At 41.9% G+C, this 25,790-nt stretch overlaps 1 protein-coding gene across 1 annotated transcript; it reads right to left on the bottom strand.

The window, feature by feature from the left end:
* Window positions 1-10,062: 10,062 nt before the first annotated feature.
* Window positions 10,063-11,512, bottom strand: LOC147867323 (allene oxide cyclase, chloroplastic-like). Its single transcript, XM_087315117.1, has 4 exons — window positions 11,409-11,512; window positions 11,107-11,252; window positions 10,829-10,972; window positions 10,063-10,706 (listed from the first exon to the last, which is right to left on the bottom strand). Exons 1-4 carry the CDS (start codon window positions 11,419-11,421, stop codon window positions 10,449-10,451), a joined length of 561 nt encoding a protein of 186 aa, XP_087171243.1. The 5' UTR covers window positions 11,422-11,512; the 3' UTR covers window positions 10,063-10,448.
* Window positions 11,513-25,790: the final 14,278 nt, after the last annotated feature.

The raw sequence follows: 25,790 nt of genomic DNA, 5'->3' as shown, positions 1-25,790 counted from the left end.
AAAAACATCCTCGCATACTTTTAAATACAACTCTCCAAAATGTCGTATAGTAACATTTATATGTTTGTTTCTCTACTCAGCTATGACCACATAGCTACAAATTCCTTTACATACAATCATAGAATTTATATGTATACGTCTATTCGGTTATGAGCACATAGCTACAGATCCGTTCACATAAAATCATAACATTTATAGGTAGCTATACTTGGTTATGAGCACAAAACTACAAAATCCTTTTCATACAATCAACAAAGAGATGCGAACATTGACAAAAGTTCAAAATATACCAAACCTCAAAATTCATCATGCCCATCTACCTCAAAATGATGGATGTGGGTGAGGGATGAACTAAAATTCTAGAATTGCAATGCTAAACACTTGACCAAAAGCCAATTTTGCAACAAATAATTATGAGTCAGTCCTTGGAAATGACAACTACTTTGTTTTTGGGACATAATATATGATCTATTGTCCACTTTAACTTTAATCTTCATGTTGAGAATCAAGCTCAACATATTACAACTTGTGAACACACCTTTTGAGAATCCATGATTACTCAAAGGGCAAGAGTCACACCACTACTCTCTACACATTAACTATGTGTCATAGTATTATATTCTATGACACATAACTAATGAGTTATATATTCCACATGACTATGAGTCTTCACATTCCCCAAGAGAGAGAGAGAGAGTGGTTGTTGTAGTTAGTTAATGAAGAGAGAGGGTGACTATATATAAAGCACCCTCCTCACACTTCATACTAAGTCAGTTGTGACTCCTTATTATGCTACATTTTGTAATTCTTATTCTACTTGTGAAATATACACCTTCTTCTTGAGTATTCCTTTTTCTATCTATCTTGTGTTCTCTCATCTCTCCTCTAATTCCTCTCACACATACACATACCACACATCTCTTCCGCTAGACAAGAATCATACCCGATTCTTTACATGGTATCAGAGCGATTTGGTAGCTTGATCTAACCCATTCGCCTCATCGTGATTGTGTGTTGTGCTCTACGCCGACGTTCAAGAAGAATCGGCTCATCGCTATCGTAGTACCACTACATAGCTCGTGTTCGAGAGAGAAGGAAAAGAAGAAAGGAAGCTTAATCGACAATGAATACTCAAATGGGGAGCGCTCTCCCTAGTGAGAAGTTGGATCGCGACAACTTTGCATCTTGGGAGTAGAAGATGCACCAATACCTTGTCGGCCAAGGCTATTGGAGTTACATCAAGGGAGCACAAGAAACTGACTTGACCCGAAAGATGCTGACTATGCAACTTGGGAGCAAGCGGCAAGCCGAGTGATGTACTGCTTGGTGACATGTGTTCATGACCACATGCTCGGCTACATTCGAGAAGCCGAGACGTCGAAGGAAGCGTAGGAGAACCTACGAAAGATTTTCGCCGCCAACAGGACCGCGAGAAAGTTTCAACTCCACTAAGAGTTGAACAACATCCAACAACGGGATATGTCCATTACAAGCTACACCTTGAAGATCAAGGAGCTTTGTGATGCACTTGGCTCGATAAGCGTCAATGTGGACGATGACGAAATGGTGCAAATATGCTTCGGCGGCCTTGCACCACGGTTCGGCGCGATGCGGACCGCCGTACCAGCACGGGAGAATCCACCCTCCTTCTTTGATCTTCAATCCATGTTGTTGGTCGAAGAGAATCATGTTTCGAACAAGGAGCAATGCCTCGGAAGGCCACATGCTCTACACGCATTTGAACAGAGGAAGAAGACGCGGCCATGCAAGAAGAGGCTGATTCGGCCAAGGACGAGGTAGACGAGGCCGGACTTACGAAAACAACTCGCAATTTCGGTATCAAGACGGAAGCCATTGAGGAACCTTTGGAAGAAGGGGGTGCTTCCATTCCAGTCCGCGTCGACAAAACTCGGTCGAATGCGGATATTGCGGAAAAATCGGTCACCACAAAGAAGAATGTCGTAAGAAGATACGCGAGTCGGCTTCCACTAGCCGACAACTCACCAACTACGCCACCAACTCCGACTATGACGATTGTGGCGGAATGTTCGTGATGAGACATAAAGCAAATTCTATGTCGACTTCTTCTTCAACTAGTGCCTCGGGTCCGGAAGACGTATGGTTCGTCGACTCCGGTGCTTCCAACCATATGACGTCTCATCAAGAATGGTTTCGAGAACTTCGAGAGCTGGAACGACCCGGCTATGTCAAAACTGGAGACGACACTACACATCCGATTCGGCACATCGGCAATGTTCCGTTCGGAGAAGAAGATAAGCAAACTTGCCTTAAAAATGTCTTGCATGTACTAACTATCACGAAGAATTTGGTCTCCGTCGGCCAAATTGTAGAGCAAGGAATGCAAGTTCAATTTAATCAGGGCGGTTGCTTCATCGAAAAAGAGGGCCGACTCATCGCGCGCAGACGAAGAGAGGGTCGAATGTTCATTCTCAACTCGCATGAGATGAAATTGGCCATGTTCGCAAAAGGCACGAAAGCCGAGTCCGACATAGAGTTATGGCACAAGCGGATTGGCCATATCAACCTTCAAAAGCTCAAGGCAATGCAATCGAAAGGAGTCATCATCAGACTCCCGACCTTCAAAGAGAGAGAGAGATTGAAGGCGTATGTGTAGCTTGCCAATTCGGCAAGCAACATCGGCATCCATTTCCGAAGGAGAGGAATGTAAGCAAAGGCGTACTTGACATAATTCATTCCGATGTATGGGGATCGGCTCAAACGGCGACATTCGACAGATGCCGATACTATGTGACCTTTATCGACGATTTCTCTAGGCACACTTGGATCTACCTGATGCGGCAAAAGAGCGAACTGTTCGGACACTTCCAAAAATTCAAGAGTGGAGTTGAGAAAGCTATGAGTCGACACGTATGGTGCCTTCGATCGGATGGAGGCAAGGAGTATTTCTCGGATGAGTTTACGGTGTATCTACGGAAAGAAGGCATTCAGCGAGAGTTTTTGTGTCGACATACGCCACAACAAAACGGAGTGACCGAACGAAAGAATCGGCACATCCTCGAAGTAGCACGGGCCATGATGAATGAAAAGCACGTGCCGAAGTCGTACTGAGCAGAAGCGGCTAACACGGCCGTATACCTCATGAATCAGTGTACAACATCGGGTGTGCACGAACTTACTCCGCACGAGAAGTTTTTCGGAAAGAAGCCAGACCTGTCGCATGTTCGGATATTCGGCTTCGTTGTGTACGTGCACATCCCCGACGAGAAGCGACAAAAGATCGATCTGAAGTTGGAGAAATGTATCCTCGTAGGATACTCACTAGAGCAAAAGGGGTACAAGTGCTATAACCCCTCAACTCGAAAATCTCGAGTAAATCGAGACGTCGTTTTCGACGAGTCCGCATCTTGGTACGCACTAGAGACAACTTTGACTTCGATTCCACTCAGCCCGGATTCCGCCGAAATAGAGATTGAAGCCAAAGATCGGCTCACACGCATGTTCAAAGAAAGCCCAATCATGACAAGGCTTAGTGGGCCACAAGAGCCCCCAAGTGATCAAAGCACATCTCGGCCGAGTTCGAAGTTGGACAAAGGGAAGGCGAAAATGCCGGAGTATGAAGACAATCATTTCGACGGCATCGAATTGACTCACTCCCTTGATACTGAGTTCGAAGGCCTTGACATCCAGACAAATGGAGTGAAGAAAGCCTTAGAATCCGCAAACGAGAAGCTTTGCCGATCCACCAGTGAAAAGAACCCCATAAGACGATTCCGCTATGATGAGTACATGGCGTACCATTACACATTTATGATGAAGGTGACAACAGTACGGGATCCGGAAACCTTTTCCGAAGCTGCGAAGGACCCACGATGGATCGAATATATGAACGATGAGATGCGTGCATTACACAAGAACAAGACATGGGATCTCGTTCCCCACTCACCGCACAAGAAGGCAATTGGCTGCAGATGGATCTACAAGGTGAAGTATAATGTTGGCTAAGTAAACCATTACAAAGCTCAACTCGTAGCGAAAGGATACGCATAAACACATGGAGTCGACTGTGAAGAGACCTTTGCACCGGTGGCAAAGATGACGACGGTGCGAACCGTAATTGCACTCGCAGCGGCGAAAGGGTGGCACCTCCACTAGATGGACGTCAAGAACGCTTTCCTCCAAGGCGAATTAGAAGAGGTGTACGTGGTACAACCTCCCGGCTTCGAATCACGTATTCATCCGAAAGCTGTGTGCCGACTCAAGAAGCCACTCTACGGTCTCAAGCAAGCACTGCATGCTTGGCATTTGAAGATTACGCAATATCTTCATCAAATCGGCTTTCAAATGTCGAAATCCGAGAACTCCCTCTACGTATGACACGACTCTAGAAGCTTAATTGTCATCATCCTATATGTGGATGATCTGTTCATTGGAGGTGAAAGTCTAGTCGACATCAACAAGGTCAAGTCCCTCCTCTCCAGAAAATTCAAGATGATGGACATGAAGGAGCTCCATTACTTCCTGGGCATCGAAGTAATTCGGATTCCGACTGGCATTATGATCTCTCAACGACACTACATCCTCAACTTGTTATACAAGTTCGGGATGACTGAGTGCAAATCAGTGGCTACACCTCTCGATCGAAACCTCAAACTAGATGCTGACTCCGGCATAGACGAGTGCGAGTTGACCCAATATCGTCAACTGATCGGGAGCCTCATCTATCTCACGATCACTCAACCCGACCTTAGCTATCCAGTCGGACTCCTTAGCCAATTCATGAAAAATCCGTGAGATATCCATTTCGATTGCGCTAAGCAAGTATTATGATACGTGAGCGGCATAATGGATTATGACGTTCTCTATGCATCGACCACATCAATACGACTCGAAGTGTACATAGACGCGGACTGGGTAGGCTACAAAGCCGATTGACGATCGACCTCTGGATTTGTCTTCTTGCTCGGTAGTGGAGCAATATCTTGGAGTAGTAAGAAGCAGCCTACCGTTGCACTTTTGAGTACGGAGGATGAATACAGGGGCGCATTCGTAGCTGCATGTGAAGCCGTATGGCTCAAGAGGATTTTGAAGGATCTAGGCGTTCCCATCAAGGATCCGACTCCCATTTACTGCGACAACATGAGCAGTATATATCTAACTCGGAACCCGGTGTTCCACGCATGCACAAAGCATATCGAAGTGCACTACCACTTCATTTGAGAGCGTGTTCAGGCTGGAGATGTCGATCTTCTACACATCAACACGAATCTTCAGACAGTCGACATCTTCACCAAGGCCCTAGGAGCCAACAAGCTTCAACAATTCATGTCAAACCTCGGATTGACGATCCCTGACTTGCCAAGATTGAGGGGGAGTACAAGCAAGAACCGGATACCGTCCGAACTGGGTATGAGCCGAAGCGGACACCGAGATCATCTGAACCGGATACCAGCTGAAGCGGACATCAACCGAAAGGAATCAACTCGAGTTGAGCTTGAGGGGGCGTGTTGAGAATCAAGCTCAACATAGTACAACATGTGTGAGAATCCATGATTACTCAAAGGTCAAGAGTCACACCACTACTCTCTACACATTAACTATGTGTCATAAAATCATATTCTATGACGCATAACTAATGAGTTACATATTCCCCATGACTATGAGTCTTCATATTCCCAAAGAGAGAGAGAGTGGTTGTTGTAGTTAGTTAATGAAGAGAGAGGGTGATTATATATAAAACACCCTCCTCACACTTCATACTAAGTCGGTTGTGACTCTTTATTATGCTACATTTTGTAATTCTTATTCTACTTGTGAAATATACACCTTCTTCTTGAGTATTCCTTTTTCTATCTATCTTGTGTTCTCTCATCTCTCCTCTAATTCCTCTCACACATACACATACCACACATCTCTTCCACTACACAAGAATCATACCTGATTCTTTACACTTCAACCCTAGGTTAGTGTACGTCTTCTCTGTATGAATGGATGCCAATCATTGTGCTTACAACATTTGATTTTGGGACCTCTTAGGCACATTGGTCTCCCTAGGAGCACCTTGTATGCACCTTCTCTTCTATAGGGACATGACTAAGCTACCCATGAATACAACCTCGAAACTTTGATATAGACCCCTTTTACTATTGCCTTTGCATCTATCATGGTGGTGTTGTCTATCCACAAATTGGAAATCAGATCGTGAGCACATATTGACCTCATACTTTGCGCACACATCTTTTTGTGCAAATGTTCCTCCAAGCATTTTGTTGGGGCAATATGCATCCTTGAATAGTTCATGAGTGTGATCTCCTTAGAGAGTAATATACCCTAGGTAAACGCATGCCAATATTTTAAACATGAAAATTATGGGTAAAAAAGAGAGTTAAGTGTGGTGGGTAGATGCAATTACAAGAAAATCTTAATAAGAACGTTGGGAGACAAATTGTGTAATTAGAAAATAATAATAATAATAATAATCAAATAGGTGTGTGTAAAAGATTCATTTTCCCTAAGTTATGAAGCTCTAGGGCAGTACACATGCATCTTATCAAGACTACTATGTCCCATAGAATTAGGCAAGAAATGGCTCAAAAAGGGAGAGTGGTATACATAAGGCAATATGCAAAAGGGCAATGAGTTGAGCGTGTGATGAGTGCAAACATGATTGACCCCATGCACTATTGTAATGATTTTCGCATGTATCATCTCACACAATACAAAACATGTCATGCAAACACATAGAAGAAAGAAAGAAAAGAAATGGTAATAACAATTTTTATTCGACCGAAAATAAGGCATCATCGAAAAGAAGAGAGACTGAGAAAGAAAAAATACTAGGGTTTGAATATTGTTTTGAAGCTGAGAAAAGCATGATGGGCCATCTTAGATCCTTATCGCTCACACTAAAAACATCAAAACAACACAAAAGAAAATTGTTAGTAAATGCTCTTATACCACTTTTGAAAATGTTTGATGCTAGTATTGAACTAGATAGAAGTAAAAGAAACTGAACCTCTTCTGTGCATATTACAAGAAGGTCAACCACATGAAGGACACCTATCGTTGTCTTGAGAATAAATGAATGCACATCCCTCCTCAAGAAAAATCTACGAGTCACATAGGTGAGTCTTTTGATGTTATTGAAGTGCATACAAACCACTTAAGTTCATGTGAATGCATTTTCAAGGAAGTTGTTAACATTGTCCGTCAGTACCATCAGACATCCAAGAAAGACCACAATAAACTCGAGTTCGCCAAAACTCCAAATGTCAAGCTCATTGGGAAACATAAACAATCTAGCGCGACTTAAAGAAACCGGAGCTCTTTTGTGTGCATTGGAAAAGCGGGGCAACACAAAGGACACTTATCATCATGTTGAGAAGAAGTCAATGCACACCCCTCGAGACAAATCGATGAGTCACGCAAGTAGTCATTTGATGTCATTGAAGTTCATTCCAACCACTTAAGTTCATGTGAAGGCACTTTTCCTTCACATTAACTTGGATCTAATGGTGTACTCCAAGCACTCAGGTATATCAATTAATCACAAGCACATTTCTTGTTTGATTCCAATAGTTCCCATAATTTTCTTAATGATCACTTGATGCAACAAATGAAACTCCACATTAACACAAGTGATCTATCTATCAAGTTCACATGGAAAATGGAGGTGTCCAATACATTAGTAGCATTGTTGTCAGCTACCAATTCAAATAGACACCTATATGGAGAAACTTGACTTTTACGTTACGAAACTACACTTCTGTAGATGTCATTTTAGGATACTCTTGGATTTTAATAACCCTTCTTTATCCATAGATTGACTGAATCATTCAATCACATTTGAACTTAATAATTGTACGCATTTTATTCATTGTTTCAAACTTCCTTTTCGTTCACTAGTCTCTTACAAATCTTTAAGTGAATATTCTAGCTCATCAATTTTTTTGTGTGTAATTGATCCCATGCTTCAATTTTATTTTTTTAATATTGGAGCCACACAAACCACACAATGAGCGACAATTACTTGATTCTATTTTAGATGATTTTCAAGATGTATTTCCTAACAAATTGTCGCGTACTTTACCACCAAAATGTAATGTGGACCATTACATTGCACTCATTACCGGTGTTGCTCCTATGAGCATTCCACCTTATCAACTTAGTCTATTAGAAGAAGATGAGATCGGTAAAACATTTAAGGAATCCTTGAGTATTGAACACATTATGTATAGTAAATCACCTTGGGGTGTGCCAATTCTTTTAATTAAGAAGAAGGAAGGTTCATGGTGAATATGTATTAACTATCTCAGTTTGAATATGAAAAGAGTTACATATGCGGAAGCTAACAATAGACACAGCCGGCTACAACCGGACACTAGAAGATGGTTAGGTAAACACAAAGATGGAAAATACAAAGAGAAGCCTTCGTGCGGCTCACATAACAAAATATCCGATGCATGCTCTGAAGGCGATCAAATGTCGGTTGCGACATGAATTAATTGATCAAGCGGACCGGATAACTGAGGTTCGACTAGGTAATTGTAAGGTAAATGAGGCTTCCGACAATCTGTCGACACTGTGTTGGGTTGCAAGCCATTCCCGATCCGAGGCAAATCTTAACGTTCTTGTCCGAAGGAGTTGAGATGGATTTGCAATCTGTCATGCCAAATTTGAAGAGCATATTCAACACATAATGGTGTTGGTTGATCAATATGCCTTCTGGGGTTTGGATCACTTCAATCTCGAGGAATTAGTGAAGGTTCCGTCAGTCCTTCATTTGGGCTCAAGTTTTTAAGAAGCCACGAACTAATTTAATGATTAGTTCCACAAATCATCCTTAGTCTGATGGAGAAATTGAATGAGTTAATCAAATTATTGGGGACATGCTTCGAGCTTGTGTAGCACAAACCCCTTCATAGTGGGAGCAATACCTTCCTATCTTAGAGTTTGCCTATAATAGCTCCAAGCATACATCCACTAGATATAGTCCTTTTATGTTGGTATATGGTTTTCAGCCACGTGCCCTATTAGATACCACAATTCATTGTGATGCATTAGACAATGCACACCATTTTTTGCAAGAAATGAATGAAATGGCGTGTACTACTAAGGAAAATGTTAAGATAGCCCAAGATCTTACCCGATTTTATGGTGATAAGAATAGACGTCCTTGCGCATTTACTGTTGGTCAAAACATTTACTATACCAACTGACTCTACATCATTGTCTACAGTCAACTGTCTTATGTTAGCCCCATGATTTTGTCGCCCCTTTGAAATCCTTAAGCAAGTTGGATCATCTACTTATCATCTTGGCTTACCCCAGAACGTTGTATTCACCTTGTTTCGCACATCAGTCATCTAAAACCATTCTTAGGGTTTGGTGATAACACCATAACAATGAAGGATCTTGTAACATAAAAGTAGTTTTCTAACAGAACTCACATTCCGAAACAAATTCCTGATTCTCGTACTAAACTTTTACGTTCTAAGGAGTTGGATGATTCACATGGGAATGAGATCACAATTTCCTCACTTTATAATGCCAGAGTGCAATCTTTTGAAGTAGGGGAGTATGTTATGCACACATAATGTATGTGAGGGTACGTCACTAATATTTAACTAAGTGAATAGTATCATAATCTTGACAAGATAGAAGGAACTAATGTGACTGGATAGAAGGAATGTAGGTGCATGCACTATCATAATCTGGACAAGAAATGAATGGAGAGTCTTTTAAAAAGGCACATCCATTCATTCAAGGAGCCTAGGAAGAGGCATAAAATGAGGTATAACTACCCTAATTTTATGCCTCATTTTGAAGGCTTATAAGACACATTACATAGGAAGGTTGCTGGAAGGTTCGTGACAATCGTGTTATCTCTTCTAAGGTATTAGTCATCCTAATATCTATCGGTATGGGAGGTTGGCAGTAGTTGGCTATGTCTTGATCATAACTAGAGCATGATCAAGTGAAACAGGTTCTTCTATCTAATCGAATTACCTTTATTTTACCTGATCTATTGCTTAGTATTAGACTCTAAAAATGACAGTCTCAATTGTGGCCTTGGCATGAATGTTGACTTTAATGGTATGAAAGATCCACTAATGTAGACTTCCAAATTGGATCCCCTCCTCTCGCAAATGTAAAATGGAAGAATTTTCACAATGAACACACGCATGCATCAAACAATGACTTGCTGTAAAATCACAAAACTCACAACTTGACTTGGCGTCAATCCTAAAAGAAGGAGACGAGCCATATGAGATGCAGATAAAAATCATAGACAATATGAGCTTTCCGAAAAGGTAATTAAACTAAGCCCCCACCACCCACAGAATTGGGGGAGGGTGGAGATAATTAGTCCAGCATGCATGATGCGAATGAAAGGTACATGGTTTAGGGGGACTAGATCCCACCCACCAGTCTGAGCATTATTTGATTTTCTTCTCGTTTCATTTCGATCAATTGGTGAAGTTAGGGGCAATGGCACCGGGCAGGCATTGGGCGGCTGCATCCGAAGCCTTGACGGACACGGACGGAGGTACGTGTGGCCTCGTGAGCTGCTCCGGGAGGCTATCGATTCCCTGCAAGTAGAATGTGTAGAAGATCTTGTAGGGGAACTGGATCTGATGCAACTTCACTTTGCCATACACTCCCGTGAATATTCCGGAGCCTCCCGTGACCGCCAAATAAGAATCCTCGAACGTCAAATATGATCCCTTGCATCAATGAAAACTCTGACCCCTAAGTTACAAAGCTATTGAAATTCTGCACAGATCCTTCCTCCATTGAGTAGGAGGAGAGGGAAAAAACAACACATAGACATGTTTGGTTTGTTTACCTGCACCGAGATGTGGCCATAGTCACCAAAGTAGAAGCTATAGGTGGCCTCGTAGCGATTCCCGCCTTTCTCCGGATAGTTCTTGATGAGGACGCATAGGCCGGCTGTGATTCCTAATCTGATTTCCAAGGACCCATCGTATACCTGCACGTAAATGCACACTAGATTCTGTAAGCTTAGATCTAGGTCATGCACTCCATACAAACGGGGATCTGCAGTAAGTTTGAATTGTAATAGCCTTATAACTAACAGTCCAATGTTTGTACACAGTTAGTTACCTTATTTGTGAAAGGAACCAAATCGCCCAAGGCACCCTTGGGGAGAAATTTGAAGAAATCGAACTTGAAGCTGAAAGGTAGATAGACAGGGCTCCCTCTGTCTTTCTCGTTGAGCTCATAAATATACATCTCTTGAACTCGCTCATCTAGTCAGATCATGGATTTATATCAGCAATTTTAGATCCTTGATGTGACATAACCTTTCCCTCTCTTTCCTTTTATCAAGTGATTTACATAATAAATTCTAACCTTAATGACAATGACCTTCCCTTTCTTTCATTTAAATCCAAACTTTTACTCACCAGATCTTGTCATGGTCGAAGCTCCTGGAGTATGAAATCTAAACAGGTTGTGCAGAGAAGAAGAGAGGGGTAGGTTCCTTATAAATGCATATTACTTTTCCGGACAAAAAGTCAAATAGATGACAATATTCAATTAATGTATGCTTCCGAGTATATTCAAACCTCTAAACTGTGAACAATGAAAAAGATCATCAATGCTTTCGAGATTGCAATTTGTAAACACAACACTGATTAGGACCAATAATCACTGACAATTAAAACGGAATAATCACTGAGACTATTCAATCAATGTATGCTTCCGTGTATTTCCAAACATCTAACCTATGAACAATGGAAAAGATTATCGATGCTTTCGAAATCACAAGCTGTAAACACAACATGGCTAAGGACCAATAATCACATCAACTCATTTCTAATGTGATATCGACTTTCGCTCATAATTTAAACAGAAACGCAAGTCAATCGAGAAAGATGAGAGTATTCAATTAATATATGCTTTTGTGTATCCCCAAACATCTAAACTATGAACAATGAAAAATGTTATCGATGCTTTCGAGATTACAGGTTGTAAACACGGTTTAGGATCACAACAACTCATTTCTAATGCAATATCGACTTTCCCTCATAATTTAAATGGAAACGCAAGTCAATGAAGAAAGATGAGAGTATTCAACTAATGTATGCTTCCATGTATGTTCAAACATGTAAACCTTGAACAACGGAAAAGGTTATCGATGCTTTCGAAATCACAAGTTCTAAACACAACATGGCTAAGGACAAATAATCACATCAACTCATTTCTAATGTGATATTGACTTTCGCTCATAATTTAAACAGAAATGCAAGTCAATGGAGAAAGATGAGAGTATTCAATTAATATATGCTTTTGTGTATCCCCAAACATCTAAACTATGAACAATGGAAAATGTTATTGATGCTTTCACAAATTGTAAACACATGGTTTAGGACCAATAATCACCACAACTCATTTCTAATGCAATATCGACTTTCCCTCATAATTTAAATGGAAACGCAAGTCAATGAAGAAAGATGAGAGTATTGAATTAGTGTATGCTTCCATGTATGTTCAAACATCTAAACCTTGAACAACGGAAAAGGTTATCCATGCTTTCGAGATCACAAGTTGTAAACACAACATGGGTTAGGATCAATAATCAGAACAACTCATTTCTAATGCGATATCGACTTTCACTCATCCTTTAAACAGAAACGCAAGTCAATGAAGAAAGATGAGAGTATTAAATTAATGTATGCTTCCTTGTATGTCCAAACATCTAAACCTTGAACAATGGAAAAGGTTTTCGATGCTTTCGAGATTACAGGTAATAAGCACAAGATGGCTTCTAACCAACAATCACATCAATTAATTTCTAATGCGATATCGAATTTCGATCATAATTTAAACGGAAACACAAGTCAATGAAAAAAGATGAGAGTATTCAATTAATGTATGCTTCCGTGTATGTCAAAACATCTAAATTGTAAACAACGGAAAAGGTTATCGATGCTTTCGAGAACACGCTCTAAACATAAGATGGCTTTGGACCAACAATGACATCAACTCATTTCTAATGCATACAATATGGTGAAGAAAACGATGTTACGTCTCGACAATGCTAAGTCTACCCACATAAGAAAACAATCCTCGCAGACATTTAAATACAAAAAATTTCCAAAATGCCGTATAGTAACATTTATATGTTTGTTTCTCTACTCGGCTATGAGCACATAGCTACAATTTCCTTTACATACAATCATAACATTTATATGTGTGTCTATTCGGTCATGTGCACATAGGTAAAGATCCCTTCACACACAATCATAACATTTATATGTATTTATAGTCACTTATGAGCACAAAACTACAAAATCCTTTTCCTAAAATCAAACAAGATATATGAACATTGGCAAAACTTCAAAATCTACCAAACCTTGAAATTCATCATGCCCATCTACCTCAAAATGATGGATATGGGTAAGGGATGAACCAATATTCTAGAATTGCAACACTAAACACTTCATTAATAGCCAATCTTGCAACAAATAATTAAGAGTCAGTTTTGGAATATAATATATGATCTACTATCCACTTTCAATTTAATTTTCAAGCCTAGGTTAGTGTATGTCTTGTCTTGTGAATGGATGCCAATGATTGTGTTGACGATATTTGATTTTGAAAGCCCTTAGCCATGTTCCCCCTAGGAACACCATGCCTTCTATGGGCACATGACTAAGCTAGCCATGAATACAACCTCTAAACTTTCATATAGACCCCTTTTACTATTGCCTTTTTTTTTCCTAAAAACATATGCTTCATTGGTATTAAAATTAAAAACTTGGCCAGAGGCACTATACAAACAGTATATAATATTGTTTCAACTCCACAAGTATATATCATCAAAGAAAAGACCAAATATAAGCAATGGCATTTGGGAAGATAAAGATAATTATAATCCATGAATACAACTCTCAGCCTTTCCTAATAGCACCTTTGCTACGACAAGCTAGGAGAGCACATATAAAGGTGATAGAATCGGGGACCATACCATCAATCTCCAGCATATGAAAACAAGTTAGTGTTTCATCGAAACATCCATTCTATCATCATTGCATTCCATGAGACCACATCTGTAGTTAGAAGCGTCTAAAACAAATCTTCCTTTGGCTCTTGTCAGGGTCTTTAAAAACTTCATGTTGCAGACAAAGTTGGTGGAACTTGATTCTGCATATATTAAAGCTCCTGGCTGTCCACCTTGACTGGTAGTCTGAAAACTTCATGTTTGCATTTGGTTTTGCATGTACTAAAGACCATACTCAACATATAACCAACATTATTGCCCATCAAAACCTTCTTCAATAATTTGAACATGTAGCCAACCCATCATAGAATGCATTTGTATTGGCCCAATCACTCAAGCCGCTTGGGAAATTTTTGTCCATCAAGACCTTCTTCAACTGCTGCAGTTGAAGACACGAAAACAGTCCATGATGCACATGCCTCTTGGGGTAAACCGTTGGAATGCCACCTTGGATAGACCCCCCATTTACACGTCCTTCATATTCACGACCATTGAAAATGTACTTGTATTGAATGTCCATAACATCAACACTCCGGTTTATCCCAACCTTCATGTTCTCACAAAAGCCACGCGCCGGTAACACCACAATCATCTACCTATAAAACAAAAATATCTATGTCCTCATCACCTCAAACAAATATGCTTCGACCCCCACAACATCTTCGCTCATCCTTATCACCAAACAAAATTCTACTTCCTTTGGTTCGCATCAACCATCTCACCGCTTACCCCCAAGGTCCTATACAAATAACAACAAAATAAGCCTAGTATGTTTCCTCATCCCCTCATGATCTGCTTCAGCCTTCCCCACCATCATCACTCATAAAACACAGACAAACTACTTCCTTCAGTTTGCATCAACCATCTCGCCGAGGTCTTATGCTTCGAACCCCACAACATCTTCGCTCATCCTTATCACCAAACAAAATTCTACTTCCTTCGGTCCGCATCAACCATCTCACCACTTACCACCAAAGTCCTGTGCAAATAACAACAAAATGAGTATAGGATGCTTCCTCATCCCCTCATGATCTGCTTCAGCCCCCACACCATCACCACTGATCCTCTCGTCCTGAAAAATCTACTTCAATCCACATCACCATCATCACTCATCCTATGAGAACCATAACATCTTCTTAATTCAGTCTAAATCAGCATCTCGTCGACCATCGTGCCATCTGTCCTATTACCACGAAAATCCTGTACTGTCAAGATGTTCCTCCCCTTATAATAATCTACTTCAACCCCCACACCAACATCCCTCATCCTGATCACAAAACAGAAAACCAGCTTCCTCATGTCGACTTCCACCATCTCGCTATCTCTGATTATCTCAAGATTTTAGCCGCTTACCGCTAAAATCCTGTATTGATAGCCAGGAAATGAGTCAAAAAAATCCTCACCTTCTCATAGTAATCTACTTCAACCCCAACACCAACATCACTCATCCTGATCACAAAATAGAAAACCAGCTTTCTCATGTCCACATCCACCATCTTGCTATCTCCGATTATCTCATGATTTCCGCCACTTACCGTAGAAATCCTGTACTGACAACCAAAAAATGACTCAAAAAAATCCTCACCTTCTCATAATATCTGCTTCAGTCCCCACACCATCATCACTCATCCTAATCACAAAATAGAAAACCAACTTCCTCATGTCCACATCCACCCTTTTACTATTTCCTTTGCATCTATCATGTTGGTGTTGTCCATCCACACATTGGAAATCAGATCATGAGCACATATTGACCTCATACTTTGCACACACATCCTTTTGAGCAAATGTTCCTCCAAGCATTTTGTTGGGGCAATATGCATCCTTGAATAGTTCATGAGTGTGACCACCGGATCCAATCCTTAGATACATAGGTAGCACACCAAAGACCAAGTTTTGGTTTCGCATGAGTTGTTTTCCCACAATATTGTCTTGAACATTGCTAAGTTTATCTTGGATCCTGATGTCTTCAAGTGCTTGGGTGTGTGCAATTTACCTCGATGAAGATACTTCCAACCTATAATGAGTCCTTCATGGTTATGTACATCAAATTTATGTCCTATATTTCTAAATCTACATGCATGAGATAGGTTCTAAATACAACTATCTCCTTGCAATGCTCTTTGATTTCATTATTAGATAGATTGGATAGAAGAACTTGTTCCACCTGAACACCCCAGAGCTATGATCAAGAAATATCCAATCAAATACTAACATCCCATACCAATAGATATTAGGATGACTAATACCTAAGATGAGATAATATGATTATAGTGAAAAAAGCTTAGCCCGCACCACTGGTGTCTTAAGACCACGACCTTCCAATCTAATGTGTTTTATGAGGGTAGCTAGGCCTCATACTTATACCTCTACCTAGACCCCTTGAATAGATTTGCCTTCTAAAACACTCTCCATTCATTGGTTGTTATGATCATGATAGTGCATGCACCTACCATTCGTTCTATCCAATCACATTCGCCCCTTTCTAACATTAGTGAACATACCCTTCACTTATGTAAATATTAGTGACCTACCCTCACCTTCGTTATGTATGCATAACATACCCCCATGCTTGAAAAGATTGCAAATTGTGCCTTAAGAGTATGCTTGCGTTCCAATGTGGCATCATCAATAGGTGTAACAAAATGAAGGCAAGAGTGATTGCAATGCAACGGAAGATGATTGAGTGTGTGTGCCAACAAAGGGAGAGAGAGAGAGAGAGAGCTCTTGAGACAGAGATGGAAAAACTAAACTGTGTATTAACCAAAAATACATCAAAACATAAAACGTCCAACAGTAACTAAGTTACAAGGGGTTGGTTTAAATATCAACTGAGCTAGGGCAAGTGCCCTTTCTACTATTTACAAAACTAGCCTAGTATGTCCATGAGCTAGTGTGAAGCCTATCTATGAGAAGTTGGGTTCGATTCTCAACACGCCCTTTCAAACACAACTTCCATATGTCAAAAAGTTGTTTCGGTCTTTAGAGTACCTCGATTTAAGGAATCGGATTCTGGCTTGCTTTACGCTTCTAATTGCATGTTGCGTAGTCTATCCGTGTTGCGTATGTTGCGTACTCCCCCTCAAGCTCGGCAATGTAGATGTCGTGAGACCAAGGTCCAATGCAAATTGCCCGAGCTTGTCGACTCCTAAGGCCTTCGTAAATATATCAGCAACTTGGAGGTGCGTACTAGTATGTTGTAGATTGATCTCGTCGGCCTGTACGCGCTCGCGGATGAAGTGGTAATGCACTTCGATATGTTTCGTCCGTGCGTGGAATACGGGGTTCCACACCAGGTAGATACTGCTCATTTTGTCGCAGTAGAGATGAATTGGATCCTTGATGGGAACGCTGAGATCCTTTAGTATGCGTTTAAGCCATACGGCTTCGCATGCGGCGACTACAACGCCCCTATATTCGACTTTCTTGCTCGACAGTGCGATTGTCGGCTGTTTCTTGCTGCTCCAAGAGATTGCTCCACTGCCGAGGGAGAAGACCAATCCGAAGGTGGATCGCCTATCCGCTTTATAGCCTGCCTAGTCCGCGTCGGTGTACCCTTTGAGTCGAATAGTCGTGTTCAACTTATACATGATGTCGTAAGCCATTGTCGTACTGACATACCATAGTATCCTTTTAGCACAATCAAGGTGAAAGTTTCGCGGATTCTGCATGAATTGGCTAAGTAGGCCGACCTAATAATTGAGGTCGGGTCGCGTAATGGTTAGATAGATCAAACTACCAATTAGTTGTCGATACTAAGTTGGCTCGTTCTCAGCGGTTCCGAAAGTGGCATCAATCTTTAGGTTACGATCGAGAGGGTTAGACAAAGCCTTGCATTCGGTCATTCCGAACTTGTAGAGTAAGTTGAGGATGTAGTGCTGTTGTGAGAGCATTATCCCGATTGGTGTCCGAATTACTTCAATGCCTAGGAAGTAATGGAATTCGTGCAGGTCTTTCATTTCGAATTTGCCGGAGAGAAGTGTTTTGACTTTGTTGGTCTCGGCGAGATCCTTTCCTCCGATGACCAAGTCATTCACGTATAAGATGATGATGATCGGGCTATCTGACTCATTTCGGATCTACAGAGAAGTATCGGATTTTGACATCCAAAATCCAACTTGGTGAAGATACTGCGTGATCTTCAAATGTCAAGCACGTGGTGCTTGTTTCAGGCCGTAGAGTGGCTTCTTGAGTCGGCATACGGCGTGCGGATGTTTATGCGATTCGAATCTGGGTAGTTGTATCATGTATATCTCTTCTTCTAACTCTCCTTGGAGGAAAGCATTTTTCACATCCATCTGGTGGAGGTGCCATCCCTTCACTGTGGCGAGTGCAATTATTTTCCGTACTGTTGTCATCTTTGCCACCAGGGCAAAGGTTTCTTCGTAGTCTATGCCATGCGTTTGCGTGTAGCCTTTCGCAACGAGTCATGCTTTGAAGTGATTTACGGATTCGTCGGCATTGTATTTTACTTTGTATATCCATCTGCAACCAAACGCTTTCTTGTTTGGGGGGAGAGGAACGAGATCCCATGTCTCATTTTTGCATAAAGCTTCCATCTCTTCATTCATCCCGTCGACCCATCCTTTGTGGCTTCGGAAAGCGTTTCCGGTTCCCGTACTGATGCTACTTTCATCATAAAAGCATAGTTTTTCTGAGGCGTGTGTTGACACGAGAACTCTCGTCGGATTCCTTCTTTTCGGAGATACATGGTAAATTCATCCGAAAAATATTCTTTGCCTACATCTGATCGAAGACAGCGTACATGCCAACCCGTAGTTTTTTCGACTTCATTCTTGAATGTGTGGAAGTGTTTGAACACTTCACTCTTTTGCTTCATCAGATAGATGTAGGTGTTCTTGGAGAAGTCATCGATGAAGGTGACATAGTATCAGCGTTCGCCGAATGTTGCTGTTTGGGTTGGTCCCCACACATGTGAATGTATGACATCCAGGATTCCTTTGATCACATTCCGCTCTTTAGGGAATGGGTGACGACGTTGCTTTCCGAACTGACATGCGTCGCATACGCTTGTAATCTCCTTCACCGTAAAGTTCGGGAGTCCGATTACAACTCCTTTCGATTGCATATTGTAAAGAATAGCGTGCGGAAGCAAGTAGAAAACTGAACACAGAAATGCAGGTTTAATGGAGAGCTTGAATATACACAGTACGCGGGAGAGACACAGAGAGAGAGAAGACACACTGAAAACTCAATTCAAAATAATACTCAATCTGTACATAGGATGTGCTCAGTGACCACTTTTATACAAGCCTTGACTATCGGGCTAACACAAGTACTGACATCACGTGAATGCTCATAAATGAGCCTACTACACTACTCCCAAAATTATTCCTTACGAGGAATACCATACTAACGGCCTTCCGGTTTATGCACCGATATGGCCACGTTATGCGTACTGTTTTACGCACCCTATCTACGCACTAGGTTACGTACCGTATTGCGCACTCAATGTTGAGCTTGTCACTCAACACATATTCTAGAGCTTCTGGAGATTGATGTGGCCGATTCTCTTGTGCCACAGTTTCAAGTCGGTTTCGACTTTCTGGCCCTTTGCATACATGGCCGACTTTACCTCGCTCGATTCAAGGATGAACATATGGCCTTCTCGTCGGCCGTGAGCTATGACTTGATCGCCTTTTTCGATGAAGCATCCGTCATTATTGAAGCATACTTGCATTCCTTGTTCAACAATCTAGCCGACTGAGACCAGGTTTTTCGTAATGGTGGGGACATGCAACACGTTCTTGAGGTAGGTTTGTTTGCCGTCGTTTCCGAATGGGACGTTCCCAATATGCTATATGGGGTGTGTCGTGTCATCTCCAGTTTCGACATATCCAGGAAGTTCGGGCTTCCTTAGTTCCCGAAACCAATCTTCATGGGATGTCATGTGATTGGATGCTCCCAAATCGACAAACCATATGTTGTTCGGAGTGGAAGCGGTAGTTGACACAAGTGCGGACATTGAGTGCGCTTCGTGCTTCATTATGAACATTCCGCCGCGGTCTCCGTAGTCGGAGTTCGTGGCGTAATTTGTTAGTTGTCGGACTTGCTCACGCTTCTTCTTCCGACACTGCTCTTCGTAGTGGCTGGGTTTTCCGCAGTACCCGCAGTCAACTGGGTTCCTAAGGTTGCTTGGTCCGGCGTGATGACTCCCCCTTCCGCCGAACTCTCAGGGGCCGTTTCTATCCGCTTGCCATTGGTGGGAGTTACGCTCTTGGTTATGTCGGCCTTGGCCAAATCGACCTCTCCTTCCGCGACTTTGTCCTCTTCCTCCATCAAAGCTCGAACATAGCATTTGTCCGTCATGCGCGTTGTTCCTTTGACGCATGTGATTCTCTTCAACTAGCAACAATGATTGGAGATCAAAAAAGGAGGGAGGATTCTCTCTCGCGAGAACGGCCGATCTTATTGCGCCAAAATGCGGTGCCAAGCCACCAAGGCATATCTGCACCATTTCTTCGTCGTCAATGCTAACATTGATCGATCCAAGGGCATCACACAACTCTTTGATCTTTAAGGTGTAGTTGTCGATTGACATGTCCCTTTGTTGAAGATTGTTCAGCTCTTGTCCCGCGACTTTGTCCTCTTCCTCCATCAAAGCTCGAACATAGCATTTGTCCGTCATGTGCGTTGTTCCTTTGACGCATGTGATTCTCTTCAACTAGCAACAATGATTGGAGATCTTATTGCGCCAAAATGCGGTGCCAAGCCACCAAGGCATATCTGCACCATTTCTTCGTCGTCAATGCTAACATTGATCGATCCAAGGGCATCACACAACTCTTTGATCTTTAAGGTGTAGTTGTCGATTGACATGTCCCTTTGTTGAAGATTGTTCAGCTCTTGTCCCGCGACTTTGTCCTCTTCCTCCATCAAAGCTCGAACATAGCATTTGTCCGTCATGCGCGTTGTTCCTTTGACGCATGTGATTCTCTTCAACTAGCAACAATGATTGGAGATCAAAAAAGGAGGGAGGATTCTCTCTCGCGAGAACGGCCGATCTTATTGCGCCAAAATGCGGTGCCAAGCCACCAAGGCATATCTGCACCATTTCTTCGTCGTCAATGCTAACATTGATCGATCCAAGGGCATCACACAACTCTTTGATCTTTAAGGTGTAGTTGTCGATTGACATGTCCCTTTGTTGAAGATTGTTCAGCTCTTGTCCCGCGACTTTGTCCTCTTCCTCCATCAAAGCTCGAACATAGCATTTGTCCGTCATGCGCGTTGTTCCTTTGACGCATGTGATTCTCTTCAACTAGCAACAATGATTGGAGATCAAAAAAGGAGGGAGGATTCTCTCTCGCGAGAACGGCCGATCTTATTGCGCCAAAATGCGGTGCCAAGCCACCAAGGCATATCTGCACCATTTCTTCGTCGTCAATGCTAACATTGATCGATCCAAGGGCATCACACAACTCTTTGATCTTTAAGGTGTAGTTGTCGATTGACATGTCCCTTTGTTGAAGATTGTTCAGCTCTTGTCGAAGTTGGAGCTTTCGTACGGCCGTATTGGCTGCGAAAATCTTCTTGAGGTTTTCCCACGCCTGCTTCAACGTTTTAGCCTCTCGAACGTAGCCAAGCATATGATCATGAACGCATGATGCGAGGCAATACAACACACGGCTTGCGGCTTGCTCCCAAGAGGGATAGTTGGCGTGTGTTGGGTTGGGGTGTGATTTGTGAACTCCTTTGATGTAGCTCTAGTAGCCTTGTCCGACAAGGTATTGATGCATCTTTGTATTCCCAAGATGCAAAGTTCGTTCTGTCGAGCTTCCTGGTAGGAAGAGCGCTTCCCATTTGAGTATTCATGGTGATTTCTTCTCTGTCGATGGGCCGGTTCTGTTGATCGTCGGCATGCAACACAACAAAGTCGGAAATGCTTGATCAAGCAACCACACACTCTGATACCATGCAACAAAATGAAGGCAACAGTGATTGCAATGTAGCGGAAGATTATTAAGAGAGAGAGAGTGTGTGTGTGGCAACAAAGGGAGAGAGAGAGAGAGAGCTCTTGAGACAGAGATCGAAAAACTAAACTGTGTATTAACCTAAAATACATCAAAACATAAAACGTCCAACAATAACTAAGTTACAAGGGGTTGGTTTAAATACCAACTGAGCTAGGGAAAGTGCCCTTTCTACTATTTACAAAACTAGCTTGGTATGTCCATGAGCTAGTGTGAAGCCTATCTATGGGAAGTTGAGTTCGATTCTCAACAATAGGTTTATCCATGCATTTGATCTTAAATATCCGAATGTCTTTAGAACGTAAAAGTGTAGTATGAGAAACAAGAATTTGTTCAACAACATGAGGACGTATGTAAGAAAAATCCTCTTATGTTACAAGATCCTTCACGATCATGGCATTATCACGAGACCGTAAAAATGGTTTTAAATGACTAACGTGAAAAATAAGAGGAATAACAACGTTGTGGGGTCAGGCAAGATGATCCAACCCGTTTAAGAAATTAAAAGGGGCCAGAATATCATGGCGCTCACTTAGCACACTTGGCCATAGACAATGACGTAGAGTCAGTAGGTGCACACAGTAAATGTTTTGACCAATAGTAAATGGATGAGGATGTCTACTCAAATTAGCATGATCTTGAGTTGTCTTAACACTTTCCTTTACAATATGCAAAATTTGGTTCATGTCTTGGAAATAATTTCATGTATTGCCTAATGTATCACAATAATTTGTGACATCTACTAGGGCACGTGGCTGAAAACCATACATCAACATCAAAGAATTATATCCAATGGATGTATATTTGGAGCTATTATAGGTAGATTCTAAAATAGGAAGGTATTACTCCCACTTAGAAGGGGTTTTTGGTACATAAGCTTGAAGCATGTCCACAATAATTTGATTAACTCGTTCAGTTTGTCCATTATACTAAGGATGATTTGTGGAACTCCTACTCAAATTAGTTTCTTGTTTCTTAAAGACCCGAGTCCAAAAGTCACTAGAAAACTTGGAAACTCGATCATTAACAATATCCATCGGCAAGCCATAAAAAAGAAATAACTCATCAACAAATTGATGAACCAATTATTGAGTGGTTACTGTGGTCTTAGTAGGGATAAATCTTGCCAATATTATGAGTCTCTCAATGACAATCCAAATGACATCGTGACCCCGTTGTATACGATATAAACTAGCAAGAAAAGCCATATCCATCAGTAAGCCATAAAAAAGAAATAACTCATCAACAAATTGATGAACCAATTGTTGAGTGGTTACTATGATTTTGGTAGGAATAAATCTAGCCAATTTCATGAGTCTCTCAACGACAAGCCAAATGACATCATGACCCCTCTATATACAAGATAAACTAGCAAATGACAAACAACTTTAAGTGATTCTAACATGTTAACCTAACATTTGAAGCATTAAGTCATGTATTTATGTATGTTAGAGTGCATCTTAAGCCAAAAAAATGTACTTGCGATGAGTACGAGTGTTCTTTGTATTCCATGATTACTAGTAGATGGTGCATCATGAGATTCGTGAAGAATGTTTTGTGTCAAGTTTGGTAAATCTAGAACACAGACATTTCCACTACATGGTATAGGAAACCGTTTGTAATGTGAAAGGTCACCTTCGAGGGTAGGTTGCTAGTAATGACATATAAACCAGATTCAACTTTCGTTTAGTATTTCGAAAAATAAATGTCATGAAGGTATTTCCGTCAAAGGTTATCTAAAAGATCACCCCTAAATCAGGTTTGGCTTTCATCAACATGCTTAGCTTCACAGAAATAAAATCTAATCTTTTAAATCATCTTTAAGGGAGAGGTATTTCCCTCAAAGGTGATTTAAAAAATGTTGGGAAATCGGTCCCTTAGGATGGGATCCGGTTATGAAAAAAGAGGCCCCGGTGAGAACCGGAAGAGAAGACATACTTGTAAATGTGTTGAGCAAGCCTATTGAGGCTATATTTGTAAATAGCCCTAAGTTCACATAAGTATAAATATGACTTAGGGCAATCACTTTAGGTGTGTGGACAAATGTTGTCATATTGTGGAGTGTGCATAATTGTTCTTGTATAGAGAGAGAGCGAGAGAAGAGATATAGTGCGATACTCTGTTGTAACCACCGCATGGCGAAGATACAGAGCTCGAGGTAGTTGCCATCGAGCCTCTGATTGTATTGTTCTCATATAGTGATAGTTGGAGTTTGTGGGCTCCCGTGGTTTTACCCATTCAGGGTTTTCCACGTAATCGAAGTGATTCAAGACTCGGTTGTGGCTGAGCAATATTCCGTGCCATTCTCTACAATCTCGTATCAAAGTGAACAACACCGGAAATGGAAGAATCGTTCAACAGCATGTTCAAGCTCACCGGCTCCAACTACTCAATGTGGAAGTCGAAGATGAGGGATATGCTAGTGGTTAAAGATCTTTGGTTGCTGGTTCAGTTCGGGGACAAGAAACCGGATAAGATCGACGCCATAGTGTGGGAGGTGATGCACATGAAGATGGCGACATACATCAGATGCTTCATCTACATGAGCTTGTACAACAACTTCAATGACGAGAGCAAGGCGCATGAACTCTGGGAGAAGATCGACATCATGTTCCAGAACAAGAATGACGTTAATCGGGTTTCGGTATTCCGGAAGCTAGTGAGGCTCCGGTACCAGGACAGCTCTAGTATGGCGGAGCACATGAATGCCTTCTAGGGGCTAATACACCAAGAAAACTCATTGGAAGTACCTCTCACCGATGAGGTACTCGCATTACTACTGCTCGGTTCCCTCCTGGATAATTGGGAGATGCTAGTTGTCACGTTGGGCAACGCCAGGCTGTAAGGAAAACAGTTGTCCCTAGCAAGAGTCAAGTTAAACCTGCTAGATAAAGAAGCTCGCTGGAAGGACCGGGAGTCCGGAACTGATTCGAAGGCCTTAGTCACGAAAGATGACCACAACTGGGGAAGAGGCCGGTATCGGAGTCCCCAAAACCGGGACAAATCGGGGACGAGGTCGATGTCAAGGGAGAGGCCTACTTGCTTCTACTGTGGGAGGCCAGGGCACTTCCAGAAGAACTGTCGGCATTTCCGGAAAGAGAAAGACACCGGCACCACCAATTCGAAGAAGAGTTCAAACCAAAACAGTTCGGATCGGATCGGAAAGGAACGTGTGCAATCGTGGCAAGTGAAGAGGAACTAATGCTCATTACCGAGGAGAATGAGTTAAACCTTGTCGGCGATGAGACAACGTGGGTTGTTGATTCCGGAGCGTCATTCCACCTTACACCAGATCAGAAATGCTTCTCATCCTACACAGCCAGTGATCATGGTTGCGTTGGGATGGGGAATAAAGGAACATGCCGAATTATCAACATAGGAGATGTGTTGTTGATGACAATAACCGGATGCAAGTTGTTGATGAAGGATGTCCGACACATTCTGGAGGTCTGATTGAACCTGATATCAGCCGGTAGGCGAGTTGATGAAGGCTACACAGGTAGCATCCGGAAGGTCAACCTCATTATGAAGTTCACAAAGGGAGCCTAATAGTGGCTCGAACCTGGAAGGTCAACCTTGTTCCGATCAAGACCACGGATGAGACGGAATGTACCACTGGAGCTGGTCCATATCGATGTGTGTCAAGTGGACACGAATTCACATGCCGGATAGCAATACTTCGCGACGTTCATAGATGACCACATCTGGAAGCTGTGGGTCTCACCGTTGAAGATGAAGGATCAGGTGCTATCCGTCTTCAAGGAAATCCACGCGAGATTGGAAAGAGA

Source organism: Azolla caroliniana, unplaced genomic scaffold, assembly GCF_043228905.1.
Source record: "Azolla caroliniana isolate FFs.n. ecotype wild unplaced genomic scaffold, voAzoCaro1.0.p SCAF_2, whole genome shotgun sequence".
NCBI lineage: Eukaryota > Viridiplantae > Streptophyta > Polypodiopsida > Salviniales > Salviniaceae > Azolla > Azolla caroliniana.
Note: the sequence above shows the minus strand (reverse complement) of the source record. Positions and strands in the feature narration are given on the sequence as shown.